At 39.1% G+C, this 23,129-nt stretch overlaps 1 protein-coding gene across 9 annotated transcripts in view; it reads left to right on the top strand.

Moving 5' to 3' along the window:
• Positions 1-23,129, top strand: part of DOK5 (docking protein 5) — a 1,081,787-nt gene that overhangs the window by 268,234 nt on the left and 790,424 nt on the right. For all 9 annotated transcript variants that reach the window (XR_013824125.1, XR_013824126.1, XR_013824127.1 and 6 more), the window contains one exon: positions 3,375-3,482. Coding sequence is in view for 1 of the 9 variants with exons in the window: in XM_079899078.1 (XP_079755204.1) it covers positions 3,375-3,482 (108 nt within the window). In the remaining 8 variants the exon portion in view is untranslated. The remainder of the gene's footprint in view (positions 1-3,374; positions 3,483-23,129) is intronic.

Raw genomic sequence — 23,129 nt, 5'->3', positions numbered from 1 at the left:
AATAAGGTACAGAGCCAATCTGGCCCTACCCCAAGAGGTTTTGATGCAGTCGACCTTGGCTAATCTCTAGGAATCTGCATAATTAACAATTGTCTTGAGTGAGGCTGGGCCAACACGGAGAATCACTGAACCCCCTTTTGATAAACCAAGGTTTGGGGTTTTCCTTATCTCCTGATGAACCAACATGTTTTAATCTGTTCCGGGGTGACTTTCCAGCCAATAGTTGTAAGCAGTATTGCATGTGAATTTATACAATAGTACTCTTGCAGTTATTTGATGATAACATTGCACTTTTGCTCTTACTATTGATACTTAATAGAACAAAAGAAAAACAAAAATCCCCTAAGTGTAATATGGATGAATCAAAGATGGACATCACTAGGCCTGCTGAAATTGAGGAATCTTTAGCTTGTGTTCGATAGACTTCAGACAGAAGAAATGAAGAAAATGAATAAGTTTTTTTTTTTTTTTTTTTTTAAATAGAAATACTGTCATTCAAGATTGGGTCTAAAAGTTGAGGCATACTTAGGAAATATAAAATATCCCCTTTGGTGAAAATATTTTTTTTCCCCATAGTAGGCGTATTTCTTGCATACCTTAGCGTGCTGTCTTTAACACATTTTCAGGGCCATGTCCAGAAGAAAGGGTTTGCCAATAATAGAACGACAGTGAGAGACCGAATTTCCACATCCTTTATTTGAACAATCAGGGTGACAGTCTTTCCCGATGTAATTACAGTCCTTTCTCTGGTGGTTAGGTTTTAAGGGAGCTGGTGATCTCATCTGTTATTCAGACATCAGCGAGATGTTGGTAAGTCTTCTATTTGCCAACCATAGCCCTGAAAATGTTAATTTGCATGGCTGACTCTCCACCCTGAAAAGGATTTTGGGTTTGAATTCTTACCAATGTCTCTTGCCACTTGGCTTTCTAAAGTTATGTAGTCTAGTGGTTAATTAGACTTCGGTCTGGTAGCAAAAGAATAGGTAACTGTTATTAGATGAGGCTGTAATTTTTAAGATCTTTTACATTTTTTGTTAAAAATTTATAAGCATTTTGTTTTAAGATAATTGTAGACTCACATTTGGTTGTAAGAACTATTACACAAAGATCCTATACCATTTATCCAGTTTCCCTAGTGGTAACATCTTTGAAACAACAATGCAATATTATAACCAAGATAATGACATTCATAGAGTCAAGATACAGGACAGTTTCATCACTGCCAGGATCCCTCATGTTACCTGTATAGACAGCCCCTCTTCCATTCTGCTCCCTTCTCACACACCCCTAACCCCTGATAACCACTAATCTAATTTCCATTTCTATAATTTTGTCATTTCAAGAATGCTATTAATGCATTCATACAGTATGTAACCTTTTGGGTTTGGCTTTTTTCCCCCCACCCAGCATCATTCTCTGAAGACGCATTCATATTGTTTTTATAGCTGAGTGGTATTCTATGACATGGATGTTCCCCAAATTGTTTAACAATTTACCCATTGGAGAACAGATGGGTTGTTTCCAGTTTTGCGCTGTTACAAATCCAGCTGCTTATGAACATTCATGTTCACATTTTTTTGTGTGTGGGAAGTTTGCATTTCTCTGGCATAGAGTCCTAAGAGTGCAACTGTAAGTCCTATGTTGCTTGCTTAGTTTTTTAAGAAACTGCCGTACTTAAGAAACTGTGTCTCAGAGCTGCACCATTTTACGTTCCCACCGGCAATGTGTTACAACATGTGATCCAGTTTCTCAGCATCCTTGTCAACATTTGGTGGCATTATTATTATTTTTTATTTCATTATTATTATTTATTTATTTTATTTTTTATTATTTTTATTTTTATAATTTTATTATTATTTTATTTATTATTATTTTTATTTATTTTTATCAATCTGATAGGTGTGTACTGCTGTTTCACTGTGGTTTTAATTTACATTTCCATGAAGCCTTAATGATGTTGAACATTTTCTCATGTGCTTCTTGATCATCTGTATATTCTCTTTGGTGAAATGTCTGTCTTTTTTCCATTTTGTAATTGGATTGTTTGGTTCTTTACTATTGAGATATGAGGACTCTATATATTCTAGATACTAATCCTTTGTCAGATATGTGGTTTGCAGATATTTTTTTCCCAGTCTGTAGCTTGTCTTTTCATTCTCTTAGCAGAATTTTTCACATAGCGAAAGTTTTAAATTTTGATGAGGTACAATGTGGCAACGTTTTCTTTTATGGATTGTGCTTTTGGTATGAGGTCTAAGAACTCTTTGTTCAGACCATGATCCCAAACATTTCCTCCTTTTTTCCCCCTAAACTTTTAATAGTTTTTTAAATATTTAAGTCCATTTTCAGTTAAGTTTTTTTTTTTTTAATTTTTCGAATAGCTGTATTTTTTTTTAACATCTTTATTGGGGTATAATTGCTTTACAATGGTGTGTTAGTTTCTGCTTTATAACAAAGTGAATCAGTTATACATATACATATGTTCCCATATCTCTTCCCTCTTGCGTCTCCCTCCCTCCTCAGTTAAGTTTTGTATGAGTGTTTTGGGTTAAGGAGTTTGTTTATTCCCTATGGATATTCGGTTATTTGAGCACCGTTTGTTTAAAAGGCTACCCTCCCTCCATTGCTTTTCCACTTTTGTCCATGTTTTTATGACCCTTGGTAAGTTCAGTGACTATGCAAGATGAAAGCCAATAGGATTGATTTTAATGATTTTACTGATATCTTTGGATATTTAAGAAATAACAGAAATTCTCTTTCCTTTAATTTACAATATTAACTTTTTACAGTATTAACTTGGACTGCACCCTAACCTGGCAATAATCTTTGAGTCTCTGGGTTGAATTTTCTGAGGGAGAATCTGGTTGGTGTTCTTCAGCATTTATTAGCTAGTCTAGTGTCTGGCCCAGCTCTTGACCGTCAGTTATGAGGAATGTCACATGACACATAGGGACTGTCTCTTTCTAGGACTTAAAGTCTTTGGCATATATCAGACCTATGATTTCCATATATAATGGCCTTTGAAATTAGAGTGTGTGCCGTAAATGCTTATATTATTTGCGCTGATTTGGGATTTTTATTTCTGGGAGTTTTTCTGCAGTGTTTCGTCTACTGGTGTTATTGTCAAAGTATGAAGAAATTTGCCTCCAAATACTTATTTTCTTTTGATTCCAGTGATTTTCTGAATGACATAATACACCCATTGTGGAAACAGCTTGGGGTTTTAAAATTTTATTTTCCCAAAGCAACATCACATTTATGGCTTATGAATATTTTACAGGTGAAAACATCAAAAAAGAAAATATCTAAATGTAAATGCCGGTAATATCTGAGTCAGTAGTGATGCTGAGTGCTGCCTTTGTATTTCCTTGCAGATTTATCAACGATGTTGGTTAGTATTCAAGAAAGCTTCAAGCAAAGGTCCAAAAAGACTGGAGAAATTTTCCGATGAACGTGCTGCATATTTTAGGTGTTATCATAAGGTAAGACTCGATTGTTGTAGCTTTCCAGAAATCTGTTCATAACTAAGGAACTCAAGTTCACTGAGTCTGAAAACGTGTCTTGCTTTTTTAACAAAGGTACAAATGATACTTTTTCCAAGGACAAAACATCTCTAAAATAATATCTACTTGCTCATTGTTTAAAATAACTGACTGATGTGAAGTCCCTCTTCTGGTGTTGTTTTTCCAATCTCTACTGTAGAAATCACCATGTTTTGTAAATTTTCAATTGCGTGGTAGGCCCTTCTCCCAACATTGAAGCCCCTGGAGGGTCGGGATTGGATCTCATTATGTCTATCACAGTGCCTGATACAGAATAGATCCTCAGTCAGTGCTTGGAATGTGGGGTGAGGAGGGAGGGGAAGAAGCTGGAAGAGGTGGATCCAGTAGCACAGAAATTTAGCCAGGTGAGGGAAAGTGAATAACCTTCCCTTTTGTGCAAATTCTCCAAAAGTGGTGACTTTCCAACATCTTACTAAGGGCTTGTGTTGACACCTTGGTTTATACAATAATGAAAAGCAGTAGAACAAGCTGTATTCCTTCTCAGCTTAGAGACATAAAGTGTATGCTATGCTTTAAAGGTGCATCTATATAGACATAAGGGAAGGAAAAGCACAGAGCAAGACTTTTGAGATAAGTAGGAAAAGGAGTCAAGAGTAGCATCTTCCATGTGCTTCATTTCCCCACTATTTCATAGCGAAGTTCTACCTTCCAAGGTCAGCCCCATTTCCAGCCTTCCTTCTCTCCAAAGGAGAATCCAAGTACACTTCTGTATGAGTCTAGATTTCCTCTACTGTTTATCCTCCATATGCCAGATATTACCACTATTCAAATAAAATTTTTTTTGTCCTCAGGAAGGAGTTGTTGCGAATCTATTATTTAGGAGCGGTGATCCAGGAAGCCAGGGAGAGCATAACTTTGAACCCTTGAAAATAATCTTGAGCCAGTCTCTCCATTTCTATGACACCTGAAACTATTGATGTCCGGTCATTTTGCACCAGATGTAATATGTCCCATTTATCCCGTGCATACACAGTGTCTGTTCTCGTAACAAGATGGCGAACAATGATATAGGAATGATGTGCTTCATTTTAATTTGAGAGGTCTTGCCTTAAAACGGAGCTCAAGGTGCCCACAGGGGTGTTTGGTTTATCTCTAGGACAAGGACAGAGTTGCTTCCTTTCTCCTTCCCTTACCTGGCACTGATTCCTCTCCTCCACCTCTCAGGTCCATCACATCCTGGTGACTAGACTTTCCGCTGTGGTTGAAAATCATTGATTCTTCATTGCCTTCACCCTATAATTAACAAGGTCATCCAAAGGCTTCACCCCTAGGCAGCCAGAACTTGTGGTTATACATCAGTTCTTCTCTTGAGAATCCCAGCCAGTCTGTAACTTTACAGTCTCCATTTGCTCTGGGTTGTGTGCTTGTGTCCCAACCCCCCAAATTCCTGTGTTGAAACCTAATCCCCAGTTGTGATGGTATGTGGAGGTGGGACCTTTGGGAGGTGATTTGGTCATGAGAGTGGAGCCCTCACGAATGAAATTAGCGCTTTTATCAAAGAGACCCGGGAGAGCTCCCTCCTCCCTTCCGCCAGCTGAGGACACAGAATCTATGAACCAGGAAGCAAGTCCTCACCAGACACTGAATCTGCCAGTGCCTCTACCTTGGTCTTCCCAGACTCCAGAACACTGAGAAATAAATTTCTGTTGTTTTTCAGCCACCCAGCCTGTGGTGACTTGTTACAACAGCCTGAATGGACTAGGGTACCGTCAGACTCGTTCTCTTTGCTCACTGTGTGTGGCCACTGATGTCGATCAGTGCTTCCTTGTTTTGGTAGAGTTGCATATATTTCCAGAAATATCTGATTCTTCACAATCCCCTATACCAACCTTTCTGAATGCAGAAGAAGAAATAGGCTGTATTTTGCTTACAGACCTATATGTTCCTAAGAGAAAAAAGAGGACAGGTGAGGAGTATTTTATAGGAACTCCCCAAATCCAGTCCATCAGCAGATGGTATTGGCTCTGTGTTCAATCTGCAGAGAGACTCTGAATGTTTCTTACAACCTCTGTTGCTCCTGCTGTGGTCGAAGCCACCAGGCTGCCTAATTCCCAGCCCTCTGAAGTCTATTCCAAACACTTATATCACATCCTGAAACTCTAGCTCGGAACCTTCAGCCAAGTCCTTAAAATGGCCTACACATCACTCATGTGACTGCCTGTCGCCTGTTTAACTTCAGCTGCACGGTTTCCCCAATCCAACTTTATTCTGCGACAGGTGCCCTGGGCTCCTCACTCTCCGCAGAACATGCCAAGCACATTCCTACCTTCGAACTTGCTCTTCCCTTTGCTTTGGCTCTCCCAGCAAATATCCTCAAAGCTCACGTCCTTACTTTGTTCGGGTCATTGTTCAAATTCCTCCTCTACGTGAGGCCATCGCCTGCCCCCATTATTTAAAATGGAATCCTTGGACCCCCTCCCTCTCCATCTCCCTTTGTTTTTCTCTTTAGCACTTATCACTACATACATATCTACTCGGTTGTTTCTTATTGTCTTTACTACAATACCACCAAAAATAAGCTCCACAAGGGCAGAGATTTTTTTGGTGGGGGCGTAAGTCTGCTTCTACTCCTTATCAGGGCCTAACACGTAGCAGACACTTTTTAAACTATTGATTGAAAAGCTATGGGTATGATCGACAGAGGACATGGAATACATGTAGATGTCTTTGTGTCACACTTTTATTTAGCTTATCAGAAAATCTTGAGAAGTCTGAAACCAGGAAAAGGAATTTTGATTTGGAGGAAATGGGGTGTGTGGGGATGGGAGCACAGAAAGCCAGGATTGGGAAGTTTTATGAGGACAGACTCAAATCTAAAACCAAAGTGGATTGAAAAGATTCCCCTTGAATGTGAAACAAGTAAGGGGAGATTGAGGACAAACTTGCCCTATTTCCCAGACTTCTACCTGCTGGCTTTGGAATTTAATATGCAGATCTTTGGGGAATGTGATAAGCCACATTCTCTTTCATCTATAATAGTCATTAACCAAAGCTCAAAGCATTAGAACGGAAGAATTATCTACGCTAAGCCTCCAAGCCCTTGATGAGTTTCTGTAGCCTATTCATCTCCTTACTCTTTCAGGCCTTATACGTTTAGTATTAATCTCTCGGGGATATATAAAAAGCTAGAGTAACTCTGAGATGTGCATTTTTTATCTAAATTCTGTGTAATTTATGAATCTTGATAATAGTAGGGTGATAAGTAGCACACCGTGAACAGATTTCAGAGTTCATTTGAACACAAATAAAGCAATTTCCAAAAGAATTGAAGAACTGTATATTATGCTGTTTGATCAACACATAGATGATGTGGCATATACACCCATATCTCTCCTGTAGGACGTCTGTAGCATTTATGGGAATATAGAGCTTCTTTTGTTTCACTTTTAAAGATATTATTATGGAAAAAATGCCAGCTTTATGTATGTGATTCATTTTAGAAGTTTTTAAAGCAAGAAATTGTCTGTAGAATTTTAAAACTTGGTGCTTTCCTCACGGACAAGGGAGCTAAAGGTGCTCTCATAAAAAATTGGAAAATAAATATATAAATAATGCACATACAGAACCATTCATTTTTCATGTCTTCTTCTGCGAAGCACCCCTCAAGCACCCACAGCTGTCAGAGACGGCTGTGAATTTGATTAACTGTAATTGCAACGATATTAAGACTCCAGTGACTTTATTTTTCATTGATTTCTTTCCAGTTTTATTGAGAGATAATTGACATACATCACTGTCTAAGTTTGAGACAAAGGATTCCAGCGACTTCCTGACCTTCTTGTGAAACACAAGTTTATTGTTTTCACTCAGCAAATCAAAGTTGCTTACACCAAGCAGAAGGGGGTTGAGAATTTCTGTGCCCACTTTTACTTTTTTGAGGTGAATAACAACTGGGAAGAAATCTAAGTGGAGAGACGATTGTCTGTTGTTTTTGAGACCAAGGCAGTTAGTGTGGTGGGAAGTATGCTGACCCTGGGCTCGGTAAACCTACTTTCTCTTTTCCCTTTTTTTCTTTTCTTTCTCTCTCTTTTTTCCTTTTTCAGCTAACCTCACTTTATTTATTTAAGTAAAGTGGATATACACATATTATGTTAGTTTCAGGTGTACAGCCTAGTGATTCCGTTTTTTTTTCAATTAATTTTTATTGGAGTATAGTTGATTTACAATGTTGTGTTAGTTTCTGCTGTACAGCAAAGTGATTCACTTATACATGTACCATATATCCACTCTTTTTAGATTCTTTTCCCATGTAGGCCATTACAGAGTATTGAGTAGAGTTCCCTGTGCTGTACTGTAGGTCCTTATTAGTTATCTATTTTATATATAGTAGTGTATATATGTCAGTCCCAGTCTCCCAATTTATCCTTGCTTCCCCCTTTCCCCCTATAAAACTCTTAGACGAAAATATAGGCAGAAAAAAAAAAAAAGAAAATATAGGCAGAACACTCTCTGACATTAAGCACAGCAATATCTTTTTTTTTTTTTTTTTTGCGGTACGCGGGCCTCTCAGTGCTGTGGCCTCTCCCATTGCGGAGCACAGGCTCCGGACGCGCAGACTTAGCGGCCATGGCTCACGGACCCAGCCGCTCCGCGGCATGTGGGATCTTCCCGCACCAGGGCACGAACCCGTGTCCCCTTCATCGGCAAGCGGACTCTCAACCACTGCGCCACCAGGGAAGCCCAGCAGTATCTTTTTTGATCCACCTCCTAGAGTAATGAAGATAAAAACAAAAATAAACAAATGGGACCTAATTAAACTTAAAAGCTTTTGCACAGCAAAGGAAACCATAAAAAAACCGAAAAGGCAGTCCACAGAATGCGAGAAAATATTTGCAAACAAAGCGACTGACAAGGGATTAATCTCCAAAATATACAAACATCTCATGCAGCTCAATATCAAAAAAACAAACAACCCGATCAAAACATGGGCAGAAGATCTTAATAGACATTCCTCCAAAGAAGACATACAGGTGGGCAGAAAGCACATGAAAAGATGCTCAACATCACTAATTATTAGAGAAATGCAAATCAAAACTACAATAAGGTATCACCTCAAACAGGTCAGAATGGCCACATCAAAAAATCTACAGATAATAAATGCTAGAGAGGGTGTGGAGAAAAGGGAACCCTCTTGCACTCTTGGTGGGAATGTAAATTGATACAGCCACTATGGAGAACAGTATGGAGGTTCCTTAAGAAACTAAAAATAAAGCTACCATATGAGATCCAGCAATCCGACTCTTGGGCATATATCCGGAGAAAACCATAATTCGAAAAGATACATGCACCACAATGTTCATTGCAGTACTATTTACAATAGCCAGGACATAGAAGTAATCTAAACGTCCATCGATGGAGGAATGGATAAAGAAGATGTGGCACATATATACAATGGAATATTAGCCATAACAAAGAATGAAATAATGTCATTTGCAGTGACATGGATGGACCTAGAGACTGTCATACTGAGTGAAGTAAGTCAGACAAAGACAAATATGATATCACTTATATGTGGAATCTAAAAAGTGATTGAGCATTTTTGCAGATTCTACTCCATTATAGGTTATTACAAGATAATGGGTGTAATTCCCTGTGCTATATCCTTCTTGCTTATCTATTTTATATGTAGTAGTTTGTATCTGTTAATCCCATACCCCTAATTTGTCCCTCCCCTCTCCCCTCTCTCCTCTCTCCTTTGGTCACCACAAGTTTCTTTTCTGTATCTGTGAGTCTGTTTCTATGTTGCATAAAAATTCATTTGTATTATTTTTTTAGATTCCACATATAAGTGATATCATACCGTATTTGTCTTTCTCTGACTTATTTCACTAAGCATAATATTCTCTAGGTCCATCCATGTTGCTGCATGTGGCAGTATTTCATTCTTTTTTATGGCTGTGCAGTATTCCACTGTGTGTGTGTGTGTGTGTGTGTGTGTGTGTGTGTGTGTGTGTGTACACATGCACACCCCATCTTCTTAATCCAGTTGTCTGTTGATGGGCACTTGAGTTCCTTCCATGTCTTGGCTATTTTCAATAGTGCTGCTGTGAGCCATGTAATCCCCTTGAGAGTCATCCAAGTTGTTGTGTTGTGTGTTTCAATATTCTGTCCCTGTTTATTGTTAAGCAATGTTCCATAGTATGGAGTACCACAGTTTATTTACATTCATCCACTGAAGAACTAGTTGTTTCTAATTTTTTATTATTATGGATAAAGTTTTTATCTTTCTTGGATTAACTCCCAAGAGTGCAACTACTGGATCATATTGTGGCTGCATGTTTATTTTTATAAGAAATTGCTAACCTGTCTTAACAGAGTGGCTGTGGATTTTACATTCCTACCAGCAATGAATGACTGATCCAGTGTCTCTGCATCTTCACCAGCATTTGGTGGTATCACTATTTTTATTTTAGTCATTCTGATAGTGATACCTCATTGTGGTTTTAATTTGTATTCCCTAATGGCTAATGATGTTGAACATAATTTCATGCACTTAATTGCCATCTGTATGTCTTTTTCTATGAAATATCTCTCCATACATGTTTACCAATTTTTAATAGATTTTTTTTTAACCATTGAGTTTTGGTGATTTTTTATGTAGTCTCGATTCTACTCTTCTGTCAGGTATGTGGTTGCAAATATTTTCTTTTCCATAGCTTATCTTTTATCCTCTTAACAGGATCTTTTGCAGAACAAAAATTTTCATTCTAATGAGGTCCAGTATTTGAACTTTTACTTTTATGGATTATGCTTTTGCTGTCAAGTCTAAAAACTCTTTGCCTAGCCCTGGATCCTGAACATTTTCTTTTTCTAAAATTTTATAGTTTTAAGTTATATATTTAAGTTCATGATTCATTTTGAGTTTAATTTTTGTATAAGATGTGAGACGTAGGTTGAGTTTCATTCTTTTTACCTAAGGTTGCCCAATTGTTCCAATACAATTTGTTTTTAAAAGAAAAATATTTATTTTTTCCCACTGAATTACTTTTGCACATTTATCAAAAATCATTTGGGCATATTAGCAGAAGTCTATATCTGGGTTCTCTTTTCTTTCTCATTGAGCTGTGTATCGTATTCTCTTGATTACTGTAAGTATATACTAATCTTTAATACTGGGTAGAATGATTGCTTCCACTTATTCTTTTTCTAAAGGTTGTTTTAGCTATTTTAGTGCCTTTCCATAAAATTTTAAATGAAGCTTGTCTGTGCTTACAGAAAACCCATGTTAGAATTTTGAAAATAATTATATTAAGCCTATAGATCAAATTGTGGGAGAACTGACATCTTTTCTGTGTCAAGTCTTTCAGTTCATAAACATGGTCACTCCATTTATTTGAATTTTAAAAACTTCTTTCATCAGCATTTTGTAATGTTCAACCTCCATATCCTGTACATGGTTTGCTAAGTTTATATGTGATTATTTCATTTAATTTGGATTAAATTTAAAGCCCTTTTGAATTAAATACTTGTGTGTAAACCAGTCATTTTTGGCCTATAATCTGATAAAACAATCATCCAGTTTAAATTGTTTTTTTCCTACCCCACAATTATTAGACTAATCATTTGAAATGATTAGCTTTCCTTGCATTTTGGAAAGAAACTCAGGTTTTTGAGGGTTTATGAAAATGTAATCTGTTTAGTCTGTCACTGGTCTATTAGTTTGTTTGACTTAGTTATCTCAAGAAACACACATATGCACATAGGAAAATAAGAATAAGAAAAAAACAAACTTAGCTACAAAGTTCATTGAATGTATAAATGCTTTTCCCTCCCCATTCTTATGTATTTCTTACATGAATTTCTTAAAAGCCTGTATCTCTAGGACTTGATCTATGTGATTTCACATTTGTGTTTATGTGGAAACACTTGACTATAATCCAAGAACAGACAGAAGCGCTCTGTAAATGATGTCAAAAGGAAAAGGGTGGGTTTTCTCAAGTTGGTAAAAAAATTAGTCAAATGGTTTTTGGGTGTGGGAGAAACTACAGGATATTGTTGACCAAGTAAGTTACTGCACAAGAAGTTGTGTTGACAAAGGATAGAGATCCCCTTACCTCATTTTATACTTTTTTGCAGATTTCTTTTTCTTTTTTTCTTGTCACTCATTTTTAAAAATTGTAAATATCCTGCATCTTCCTTGTAACAAATGTAAACAATTCTGAAGTGTATGAAGTAAAATGAAAGAAAATAATCCTACCTTTGCCCCTAGTCCCTGTCTTCAGAAAAAAAAATACTAATAGGCTGAAGTGCATCCCTCAAACTCTTTTCACTCTCTACACAAATAGAAGCATATTCTCGCACGTATATAGATCACATTTTTAAAGCAAAAATAGAGTAATTCATTACATACTATGCATATTGTGTTTAAGGAGACCATAAATCCAGATTTCCCCAGGATGTTTTGATAATCCTGTAGTGTTTATATAACTTTTAGTAACAACTTCTTTCACATTCAAAATATTCTGGTTTATGAGATAAAATAAATGGTCACATTAATTACACCCTTTCTCTCATGCTTTGATTATAATTCTAAGTCAATAAGTAGTGTCTGCACCTCATTAGTTTAACAGCTCCAGACTACTCTTTAATATTGATACACCACAATCTGTTTAAAAATACCCAAATTGATGGGCAAAAAGGTTTATAATTTTTTACTAATATAAATTCTATTGTGGTGAAAACCTTGTGCATCTGTCTTTATATGCTCATGCTAATCTTTTTGGAAGGGAAAGTCTTAAATGTGAGATGGTCAGCTAATATCCTGTACCTTTAACATTTTTGTAGCTACTGCCAAGTTGTCTCCAGATAGATTATCCAAAATCCCACACCCACGGACAGCTTAGGGAAGTGCCCTTCACCCCAGACTCCATTCTCTCTGTAAATTTCAGATGCAGACTTTTCAGTGTAAGTACACTTTGGTGTGTGTGTGGCTTTTTATTTTTAAGGAAGACACAATGAACAGATTATTTAAATTATTTCATGTGTACAAGTAAAGCTCCAGTCTTCAGGGAAGACAGTCCAAATTTGTACCTCAGACAGGCGCTAGTCCAATTTATTTTAAGTGACCAAGGGCATATAGATATTTTTGGAAAGAATGAAACCATCTCTATGGGGGCTGGGATATAACTGTCTAGACTGGTTCTTTCTTAAGAAATCTTTTATAAAATGTTTGCTTAAACTGCTGTGTTCCAGGTCCCGAGGAGAGACTTGTGGATAGAAATGTTTTATGCTGACAACTTTTGATTAGAACTCGGGATGTCTCTTCTCATTTGTCCCTGCTTACTGGCACTGCATTAAAACCATTGGTACTTTTTTGTGTGTGTGTGGTACGCGGACCTCTCACTGTTGCGGCCTCTCCCGTTGCGGAGCACAGGCTCCGGACGCGCAGGCTCAGCGGCCATGGCTGACGGGCCCAGCCGCTGCGCGGCATGTGGGATCTTCCCGGACCGGGGCACGAACCCGTGTCCCCTGCATTGGCAGGCGGACTCTCAACCACTGCGCCACCAGGGAAGCCCCCACTGGTACTTTTTTTAGGAAAGACAATATGAAAAAGTTTGGAACACATTATAAGAAGTCTTGCAACATTTTAATGGAAATGTTTATTAGAGCTTTTCAGAGTGCTCTGAAAATTTCAACAGATAATAATAATGTAATAACAATAATAATAATGTAATGGATTATTTTATTAATCCTGTACTTGAGAAAACATTACGGACCCAGAAATGGATTGCTTTTACCTGACTTTTATTTTCAAAGGCAACCTACAAAAGTTAAAGGGATTTATGCCTCTTCATTTTCCGTAGGATAATGGCTTTATTTATTTATTTTAGAATGAAATAATTTGAAGCTTCTGCAGAGCTTCACAATTTGCATATACAACGTGAATTGCTCACTTAATTCATTCAGTCCCACAAGGGGAAAAATAATTAGGATACAGCCTACAAAAGCAAGGCGGAAAAATTGCCTTTTAGGTAGCGGTCTCCATTTCACTCTGTAAACATAAATAAATCATTATCTGTAAATTATCATCAGCAAAAGAAGGGGAAAAATTGGAAATCAAATCCTTGTTTTCCTAAATGGCTTTTGACTTCGCAGCACACCAGAAACATACTTAATATTCCCACGCAATGCTGACGACTTGCATAATTCTGACAGGAATATACCAGTTCCTCAAGGGAATGTACTTTTAAAAATCCGATTGTATTAATCTTCCCTTGAAACACCAGAAAAAATGTCAGCCGTTTCTCTGTCTAGTTACAAAATAATCCATTTAGAAAATTGAACTGTGTAATTTGTAATTGTTCTCCAAGTTGTTAATGCAAAACTATATCAGTAGCAAACTAAACTTTTAAAGTATGGCCACTTTGTTAATCGCTGGCTGTTAAACATTTATTTCAATGACTACTATCATTTATGACGAATAAGGCATCTGGAATATGGCTTTAAACAGACAAATTGATTTGGCAGTCCTTCTTTTGGAATTCCTAATTGCACGGCATACTTAAAGACTTATCAGAAATTTAGGAGAGTGTTGAATATTTCTTTTCTTTGAGGGAGTCATAGTACTTTGGATTTTTGATACTCAGAAAACTAGAAAACAAGAAATGCATGATAATTAAGTAGTTCTTAAATCTCTCCCTGTTTTCCCATTCCTCCCGCTCTAACCTACGCTAAAGTCATAACTATTACCTGGTTGCCTCCTGGCCTTTCTGGACCTCATTTCTGTCCTCTGGTCATGATGTTCCCTTCCTTCCCCATGGTTAAGTCCACCATGTATGGCCAAGCCAGCTGTCCACCGCTCAGCTCCAGAGGGCGCCATTCTCGTCAACTCTGTGAGCATAGAACTCTCATCGGCCTTGTTCATTCTCTACTTTTACTGTAATGGGGTTTTCACCCGCTGCGCTGTTAGTTAACATTATGGCTGTGGGGCTGTCCTGTTCACTGTAGGATGTATAGCAGCATCTCTGGCCTCTACCCACTAGATGCCAGTAGCACCTCCCGGTTTGGGCAACCAAAAATATCTCTGGACTTTGTGAAATCTTTTCCCCTGGGAAGGAGGGAGGTGCAAGATCTCCACCAGACTGAGAACCGCTGGCCTGTAGAAGAATCTTTCTAATGCGTAGATGTTACCTTCCATTTGTTTGCTTTAAACCTCTTAGTGTATGCTCTGCAGACTTCCTGAGTCACAGTGAACTCCTGACGGCATCACACGGGGCCTGTTCGGATGTAGCCCCAGTCCGGCGGCTCCCGCTCCACGCTTTGTCTGTTGCCCACTGCTGCCCGCCTCGCCGCCGCTCTTCCCCAGGTTTTTATGTACCAAACTGCAATTTCGCGATTGTGCATGTGTAGGCTCTGTTTGGTCTGGAAATTCATCTTTCCTTTCTCTGCCTCATAAACTTCCCGTCATCCTTCACGACCCACCTTAGGAATAACCAGGCCTGACTCAGGAATGATGGCCTCTCTGATTCGTTGCTGTATGTTCATTTGGTGGCAGTTAGCGGTTTAGTAAAGAGTCGTTGGATCATCTGTGTTTGAATCCCAGCTCTGCTGTTTGCCTGCTGAGTGAGCAAATTCACCTTTGTAGACCTCGACACTCTTCTGTGTACCATGGGAATAATATCATAGTGAGAAAGGATGTGAAAAGTCCAATAACATAATCCATAGGAAGGGCTTAGAACCCAAGATCTGGCATGTAATTCAGAGTCTGCCTGCTTGGAGTCAAATCCTGCCTCTGTCACTGGTCAGGAATTGTCCAGCCCCTGGCAGGGTAACAACATCATCGCGCCTCAGTCTCCTTGTCTTTACGATGGGGATGGTGATTGGGAAGCGGGGCTTTCGTTTAACGTGTGCGTGTTGAGGGTCACTGGAGATCCAGCAGAGAACAAAGCAGGGGACTCCCTGCTTCGACTCCAGCATAAAGGAAAAGTATAATATATAGTGTGTCGGCATGACTGATACATGCTAAGGAGGAAATGAAAGCAGGGAAAAGGGACAGGCATGTGGAATGAGAGTGTTGCAATTTTATTTATTTTAAAATTAAATTAAAATAAAATTAATTTATTTATTTTTCGTTGTGTTGGGTCTTCGTTGCTGCGTGCAGGCTTCTCATTGCGGTGGCTTCTCTTGCTGCGGAGCATGGGCTCTAGGCGTGCGGGCTTTGGTAGTTGTGGCACGCGGGCTCAGTAGTTGTGGCGCTCGGGCTTAGTTGCTCCGCAGCATGTGGGATCTTCCCGGACCAGGGCTCGAACCCGTGTCCCCTGCATTGGCAGGAAGATTCTTAACCACTGCGCCACCAGGGAAGCCCCTACAATTTTAAATACAGTCATCAGGAGAAGATGTTGTGTGAGTCGCTGAAGAAGGCAGGAGTGAGGCCTCTTCCTATAGAGGAAGAGTGTCTCCGGGCAAAGGAAGAGCAAGCCCAAGTGTTCTTGCTTGGCAGGACTGAAAAGACCACAGAAATGAGAGGGATTTCAGTTGGGCTTTTAAGATAAGGAAAACAGTAAATTGTGCACTGCCTTTGTTTCACTAGAGTTGTGTCTCTTCAATATAATGACCTCTAGCGTCACAATAGGTTGTGTGTGCAGAGAAGTATTTGGAGGAACATTCTGAAAGTCCCAAAGAACTGTCCAGTAGGTAAGTGGGAGCTAGGTGGAGACTTCAGCGTGCAGCTTTTTATTTCCTCCAGCTATTGGAAAGAGATCCATTTCTCTTAGAGGAGCACAGAGTGCGTGGGAGGAATACACGTGGTCGGGCTCTATCTTGAGAAGAGTGAATCAAAGTTTGTTCAGACCGATTTTCAGGCAGTGCCATCCAATGTAATCACACGCTAGAGCCAGAAAAGCACACCACCACCAAGGTAGCCTTCTGTCATTTTCTGCATTGGCGCAGGAAAGGCGAGTTGGACCGCCTTCTCCATCTGCCTGGAGTCTCTGTTGAAGGGAGGAGGCTTCAGTGCAAGGGGACGATTGGAAGTCCCCCATAAGGTGCTCTGCAAATGCCACCAAAAGCTTTGAGAAACAAAGAATCGCCAGCATCCCTTCTCAACAGGCTCTAGAAGTGTAACCTCAATGGACCACCATATTCACCTGTGCATGATTTTCTTCAGATTCGAAGTAACTACAGTTAGAACTTGCAGTTGTGATAACAGCTAGCTGGCTGTCCTTCTGGAATGCCTGTAAAGAGACTGATGATGGGGTCAGGTCCCAAATGGCTTGGTTCCTTCTTGAGTAAGCTACCCAGTTGTGTACACCAGCTCACCTACTGACAAATGTAAATTAAAAACTGAGGATGAGGCTGTCCAAATGCATAAAGGGTGTATGGTGGGCACCTCTATCAACTAAACGTGCAGTAAATTCTACGTAAACTTGCTCACCTGATTAAATGCAGTAGTCCACATTTTTGAAATAAATGAGTAATCATAGTGATTCTAGTAATATTCATGACCTGTGTTTCCAGATTACTTTAATAAAAAGCAGTATGCAGGTGGGAACAGTAAAAGCATCCTTGGTCAATATTTATCTTGACTCTGGCACTCACAGATATATGGACTTAGGTTGACAAACCAGTTGGATTAAAAAGAATAGTATTTTGATGCAGATGAGTCTTCAGTGGATGCTAAGACAACTCTCTGAAAGGTGGTTGGGTAACAGCTTATTCATAAGATGCCAAAGTATCACCGAGATGGATGAATCTCATAGACATGATATTGGGTGAAAGAAACCAAACACAGAAAAATACATATGATACGATTCCATTTATATAAAGTTTTCTAAAAGGCATAACTAACCAGTGGTGATGGAGGTAACGGTTGTGGTTTTATCTATGGTCAGTTCTGACCCAGGAAGTGGTGATATTAACTGAAATGTTTTGTATGTCAATCAAAACATTGGTGGCTGCCCAGGTGTGTACATGTGTCAAGATTCACTGGACTGTGGTCTTGAGATTTCTGTCTTTTACTGTATGTGCTTGATCCCCAGGACCTGATATTTGGATTCCTTGCTTGTCCCAAGCAGAATTTCACTAGAGCGGTAGCTTGGGATGCAAACCATGGTGCCAGGTGTACCCCCATAAAAGCAAGTGGTTTTTGAAAAGCTGAGTTTCTTCAGCATTTTAAGGTCTAAGTAGGAAAGATGAGTTTAGTTCAGAGTGTCTTCTTTTGAGTTGACAAGTACTTTATTTTTCCTTAGGAATTAAGATTTGCATTTCTTTTTTTTTCCTCTCTCAAGATATGATTTACAACTTGCAGAAATAACTTTTAATTGTTTCCAAAACTGTTTGCAACTTTAGTTTTATTCATTTGCTCATTTATTCAGCCAGTCACTTATTCACTCATTTACTTATAGTATGTTTTAAGGAGCACACCCTATGGAGTGTACTGCTAGAAATAACATACATCTATAGAAGCCAGAAGTTCTAGCTTTGAGTGTGGCTCGACCCTTCCATTCTACCTGAGAAATCATAATTAAGTTACTTCTCTGATTCTCACTATTCATCCGTGTAATGGGTTTAATAATAGTGCCGAGGACGTTATATCATCCTGAGAATTTAGTATTACATTGTAGCCATTCAGCATTCTGTGGTTGATTGAAGTGAGGTGTGAAGTGATTGATGGAAGGCTTCGTTCTTGAGAAGTGGATTTATAACTGAGGAGTAGGGTGGGATTCATTTTCCTCACGTAGTTAGACTAGTTCTACCTATATATAATGGTGACACTGTAAGATTTTCTTTGAAAAAAATTTTTTAAACCAAATGATTCAACTACTAAATTAAAAATGATAACCAGTGTTCTAGTGGATTATTATGTATCTGAGTAGGAAATGTGGTCTCCTTTGTACTAGAAGCAATATTGTTATACAGTGGGATTTGAGGGAAAAACTCTATGAAAATTCTTGGCCAAAAGGACATCAAACAGAGGGTGTATTAGCCAACTTCTGCTATGGCAACAGTTCCAAAATCTTAGTAGCTTATAGCAGCTCATCTTTATCCTCTGCCCTTGTCGCCTGAGGGATCTGGGTTGGCTGTGGGTGTATTGAGCATAGCTGGATTAATTTGACTCAGTTGCAGTCCATCTGTCCTGCATTCAGAGATCCAGGAAGAAGGAGGGGGATATTGTTATTGTAGTGGAGGGCTGAAGCTCAAGGAGAGTGGAACTGACTTACACACACAGTTAAAGCATCTTCTTGAGCACATCAGCTCACATTCTGTTGGCCAAAGCAAGTTGCGTGACCAAGTCCAAACTCAGTAAAGAGTCACGAGGGCCAGGAGGCGAGGGACGATTTTGAACAAATAATTCAACCTAGACAGTGAAGGTTGCTGTGAGGTACAGAATTTGCCTTTGGTCTGATTGGAAATACTTCCAGATTCTAAAGAGAGAACCATTTTTGCCAAGTCTTTACTTAACCTTTCCATCCTCTGTGCTCATAAACATATTTTATGTATCAGGGAAGCTCCTATTTAGTGTTCATTATCTTTTACCAGCAGAATTTTCAAGGAGCCACTGTCTTCCATGAATTTTTTTTTTTTTTTTTGCAGTACGCGGGCCTCTCACTGTTGTGGCCTCTCCCATTGCGGGTCCAGGCTCAGCGGCCATGGCTCACAGGCCCAGCCGCTACGCGGCATGTGGGATCTTCCCGGACCGGGGCACGAACCTGTGTCCCCTGCATCGGCAGGCAGACTCTCAACCACTGCGCCACCAGGGAAGCCCCTTCCATGAATTTTGAATCAGTCCAAGGATTGAATTGGGCCCAGGATGTATTAAGTCAGATTAAGCCTAGAGCTAGCCTGGGCTTTTGAAAGTAAACACCCAATTTCAAGAGAAAGTCAAGCATTTCAAAGGTCCTAATATTGACATTTTCAGTAAGCCATATGGATGTCTCTGGTCTTCTTTGGCAGATTTTAGCTCCATTTCAAGAGAAAAGTCTCTGGAGTCAGGATGCTTAAATATATCCTGGAAAAAGAAAAGGAAGGTTAGAGATTGAGAGGCCACAGAATAATTTGAAAGAGTAACCAGACAGGTAGCAGCCCAGAAAATAAACAGAAGTTGTTTTGATTGTCTAACTTGGTCAGCTGTTCCCTTAGCATGAAGATGATATAAAAGCATTAGGTCAAAATATTTAAACTCTATGTATATACCATTTTTAATCACACAATTTGACTTCTTTTTGTTTTCTGCTTACTATCAAAACCCTCTGTTAGTGATGAAAATTTGTAACTGGATCTCATTTAGACCTCTCTTGGGAACTGTTCTTTTGATCTTTAAATCATAATTCTCAGACATATTTCAGATTTTGGTCATGAGGCTTGAAATGCTTTGTTGTCTCTCATTTAGGACATGCAATCGTGAAATGGACAAAAAAGGCAAAAAGAAAACAAATGGTCCTATTCAGATGGGTGACCTTTGGGATACCAAGTGGGCACCAAATCTTTACCAAGTTTCTATTGAAATTTACTGTCATGCCTCTGCGAAGCACATGAGAATGGTTCTGGGTGACTCTATGACCTTTAGGTCAATTGGTTGTCACCTGGACTGTTGACTCAGTAGAAAATGAAATGAAAGTCAGTTTCATAATAGTTGTATTAGATTAGGAGTAGTAGATTGATGGTGTTTTTCCTAATTTTTAGTCATTTGTCATTCGTAACTGTTTGTGGTCACAGTATCACCTCTACTCTTATTTACTTAATTTTTTTGCTTGAAATCATATCACTTCTTTGTTTAAATAAATTCACTGTAAAAGAACATTTTCTTACTACCATCAATAGAAACGGGTATTGTTTGCCATGAACAGGAATTAACAGTTAAAAAGAAGTACAAGGGAAAGAAAATAATATTACTAAGGCTGAATAATATCCCGTTCTAGGTATATACCACATTTTCTTTATTCATCTATCAATGGACATTTAGGTTGTTTCCATATCTTGGCTATTGTAGATAATACTTCAGTAAGCACAGGAGTGTAAATATCCCTTTGAGGTCCTTTGAATTTCCTTTGAGTATATACCCAAAAGTGGGATTGCTGGACCACACGGTAGTTTTGTTTTTAATTTTTTGAGAAACCTCCATACTGTTTTCCACAGCAGCTGCATCATTTTGCATTACCACTAACAACGCACAAAGCTTCCGTATCTTATCCCTAGTGAATAGAACAGTACTTGACACAGAGTAAATTTTACAAATAAATAAATGAATGAATGAGTAAATGAATAGTAAATAAACAATGAATTAAACATTTAGATGAACGAATGGATGCAAGGAAGATTCTTGAAGAGGGAATGTTGTTCTCCTGCAGTCGTGCTTAAGTGGTTCCCTCCTTGATGCTGTTATACCTTGAAGAAATTTTTACATTTTATCTGTGAATCTCTACACAAAGAGCATAATTCATGTAAAGTTTAGGGTGTGTGTATTCTCCTGCACTGTGGAAGAAAAATAAAATCTAGAAAACTATAAATGTAATCTATAAAACCCAGGAGGGCGTTTTCCTTAAAAGTTTTGAACTTGGCAAGAAAGAACTTCTGGGTGATCTGAGGCATAAGGAAAAGACAATCAATGCATACTGAAGTTGAACTGAAGTCATTACACGCGAGTGGTCCCGAAAGCTCATCCTCTTTGAGACAGGGCTGAGGATCCCATAGAGTCATTTTTGATGGTCAGTTACACTGTTGTCGCCCCCGTTTAAGATACTGCTCATATTAAATGATAATCTGAGACCTTATCAGAATCTCTCTTTACTTCAAAAGTAATTATTTAGGGGCCAATTATTTCTTTGGGAAAGGAATATTAAAAAAAATACGTCCTGCCTCGTTTTTCTCATTTACAAAATGAAGTGATGGTGAAAATAAGTGTCTCATAGAAGTTTTTGTGTGACTTATAAATATATCTGAAAATGTTAATTCTCATAATTGTCACTGTAGCATGTGTTTTGAGGAAGATTCTATCATGAATTCAAGCAGATTGCAATTCTTTTGGAAGTAAGGTGTGCACGCGAGCATATGTTTATGTGTGTGTGTGTGTGTGTGTGTGTGTGTGTGTGTGTGTGTGTGTGTGTACACGTGCTCACTGAGATGTAGTTCTGAGGTGGGGACAGAAACTGTTGCTTCAGAACCTGATGGTCCTTCCACACATAAAACATAACCCTACCCGCTCCTTTGCTCCTTAAACGTTCACCCTGAGAGGGGTGTGGGGTTTCTTATTATCTAAACCAGTTTCCAGAATGGACGATTGTGTTTGGACTCATGCAGCTCTCCCTGCACTTCCTGACCCTTTCAGGTGACTTATTCCTTCCTCTTTGCCCTTGGTGGATGTTTAATGAAATGACATATTTCAAGATCATTGCTGAGTTTGAGGCTAGGGTGGACTAATCTTATATAATATCTCAGTAGAGGGTTAGAATAAAACCTACCCCCATGAAAAGAAGGAGGTCCTCCAATAGGAGATGGCTTTCGGAGTTAAAGATTCTCTCTGCTGAACTTCTGCAGGGTTAGTCATTATTAGTGTTTTGGACGGTGAAGAGCGGAAGCTTTGGGGCCAGTTTGCCTCATTTGCAACTCGTTTGTGCCATCTTTTAGCTGTGGACTTGGGCAGATGAGTTTAACCTTTCTCATCCCCAGTTTCTTCATCTGGAAAATACTGATAATAATATCAGTCATAGGATTTTTATGAAGATCAAATAAGATGTTCTATATAAAAATATTAAGCAGAGTGTGTATAAATGTAGGGTGTAGGCTCGATAAATGTTGACTCTCAAATGATTGTTTTTCATTGATTCAGCTCATCAGTGAGTAGGTGACTCGTGTCTAGCTGGGAGCTGGAGAGCTAAATGGATTCATTACAACAACAGATAATAGAATAGAGCTTCATGCAGCAGACATGGGAACAGAGAGAGGGAACAATGAATTCACACTGAGGTCAGGGCAACTTTCCCAGAGGAAGTGAACCTTGAAGGAAAAGTGAAGTTCCCCTGGAGAAAAGAGACAGGAGAGAGAGGCACTCACCCTGGAGAAGCATCATACACGTGAATTTGTGGGTGAGTTTGGTCTTTTGTTCAAGTCCACCTACATTCATTGAATTCTCGCTATGTGACAGGCTCTGGGTTAGATTCAGGGGACAAAGTGGTGAGCAAAAAATATACCGTTTCTGCCCTATGGAACTTTTATTCTAAGACAGGCGCTAAACCATAACCCGTGTAGCCATCCGAGGTCTGTGAGGGCAAAGATGTCATTGGATCGTAGAGCCTTGAGACATTGATTTGACGGGGGCTGGGGGGTTGTGCAGTGGGGCTCTGCAGGTAAATGAGATTTAAACTAAGACCAGCAGGGCCAGTGGGAGTGAAGTAAGGAGACCATGGGGAAGGCTGTGTGCCGGGAGAATCATGGTGCCTCCTGGGAACTGAATAAAGGCCAGTGTGGCTGGGACATAGGATGCTCGGGAAGGTGTCAGAGAGGAGCCTGGTGAGAGCTATAAGGAGGACCACAGGGGGCTTTCATAATCATTCTAAGGATCTGGGCTTTTGTTGCAAGTGCAAAAGGGAAGTCATTGAAATGTTCTGTTTTATGCCTAGAAACGCTGGAGTC

Source organism: Stenella coeruleoalba (assembly GCF_951394435.1).
Source record: "Stenella coeruleoalba genome assembly, chromosome: 15".
NCBI classification, from domain to species: Eukaryota; Metazoa; Chordata; class Mammalia; order Artiodactyla; family Delphinidae; genus Stenella; species Stenella coeruleoalba.
Note: the sequence above shows the minus strand (reverse complement) of the source record. Positions and strands in the feature narration are given on the sequence as shown.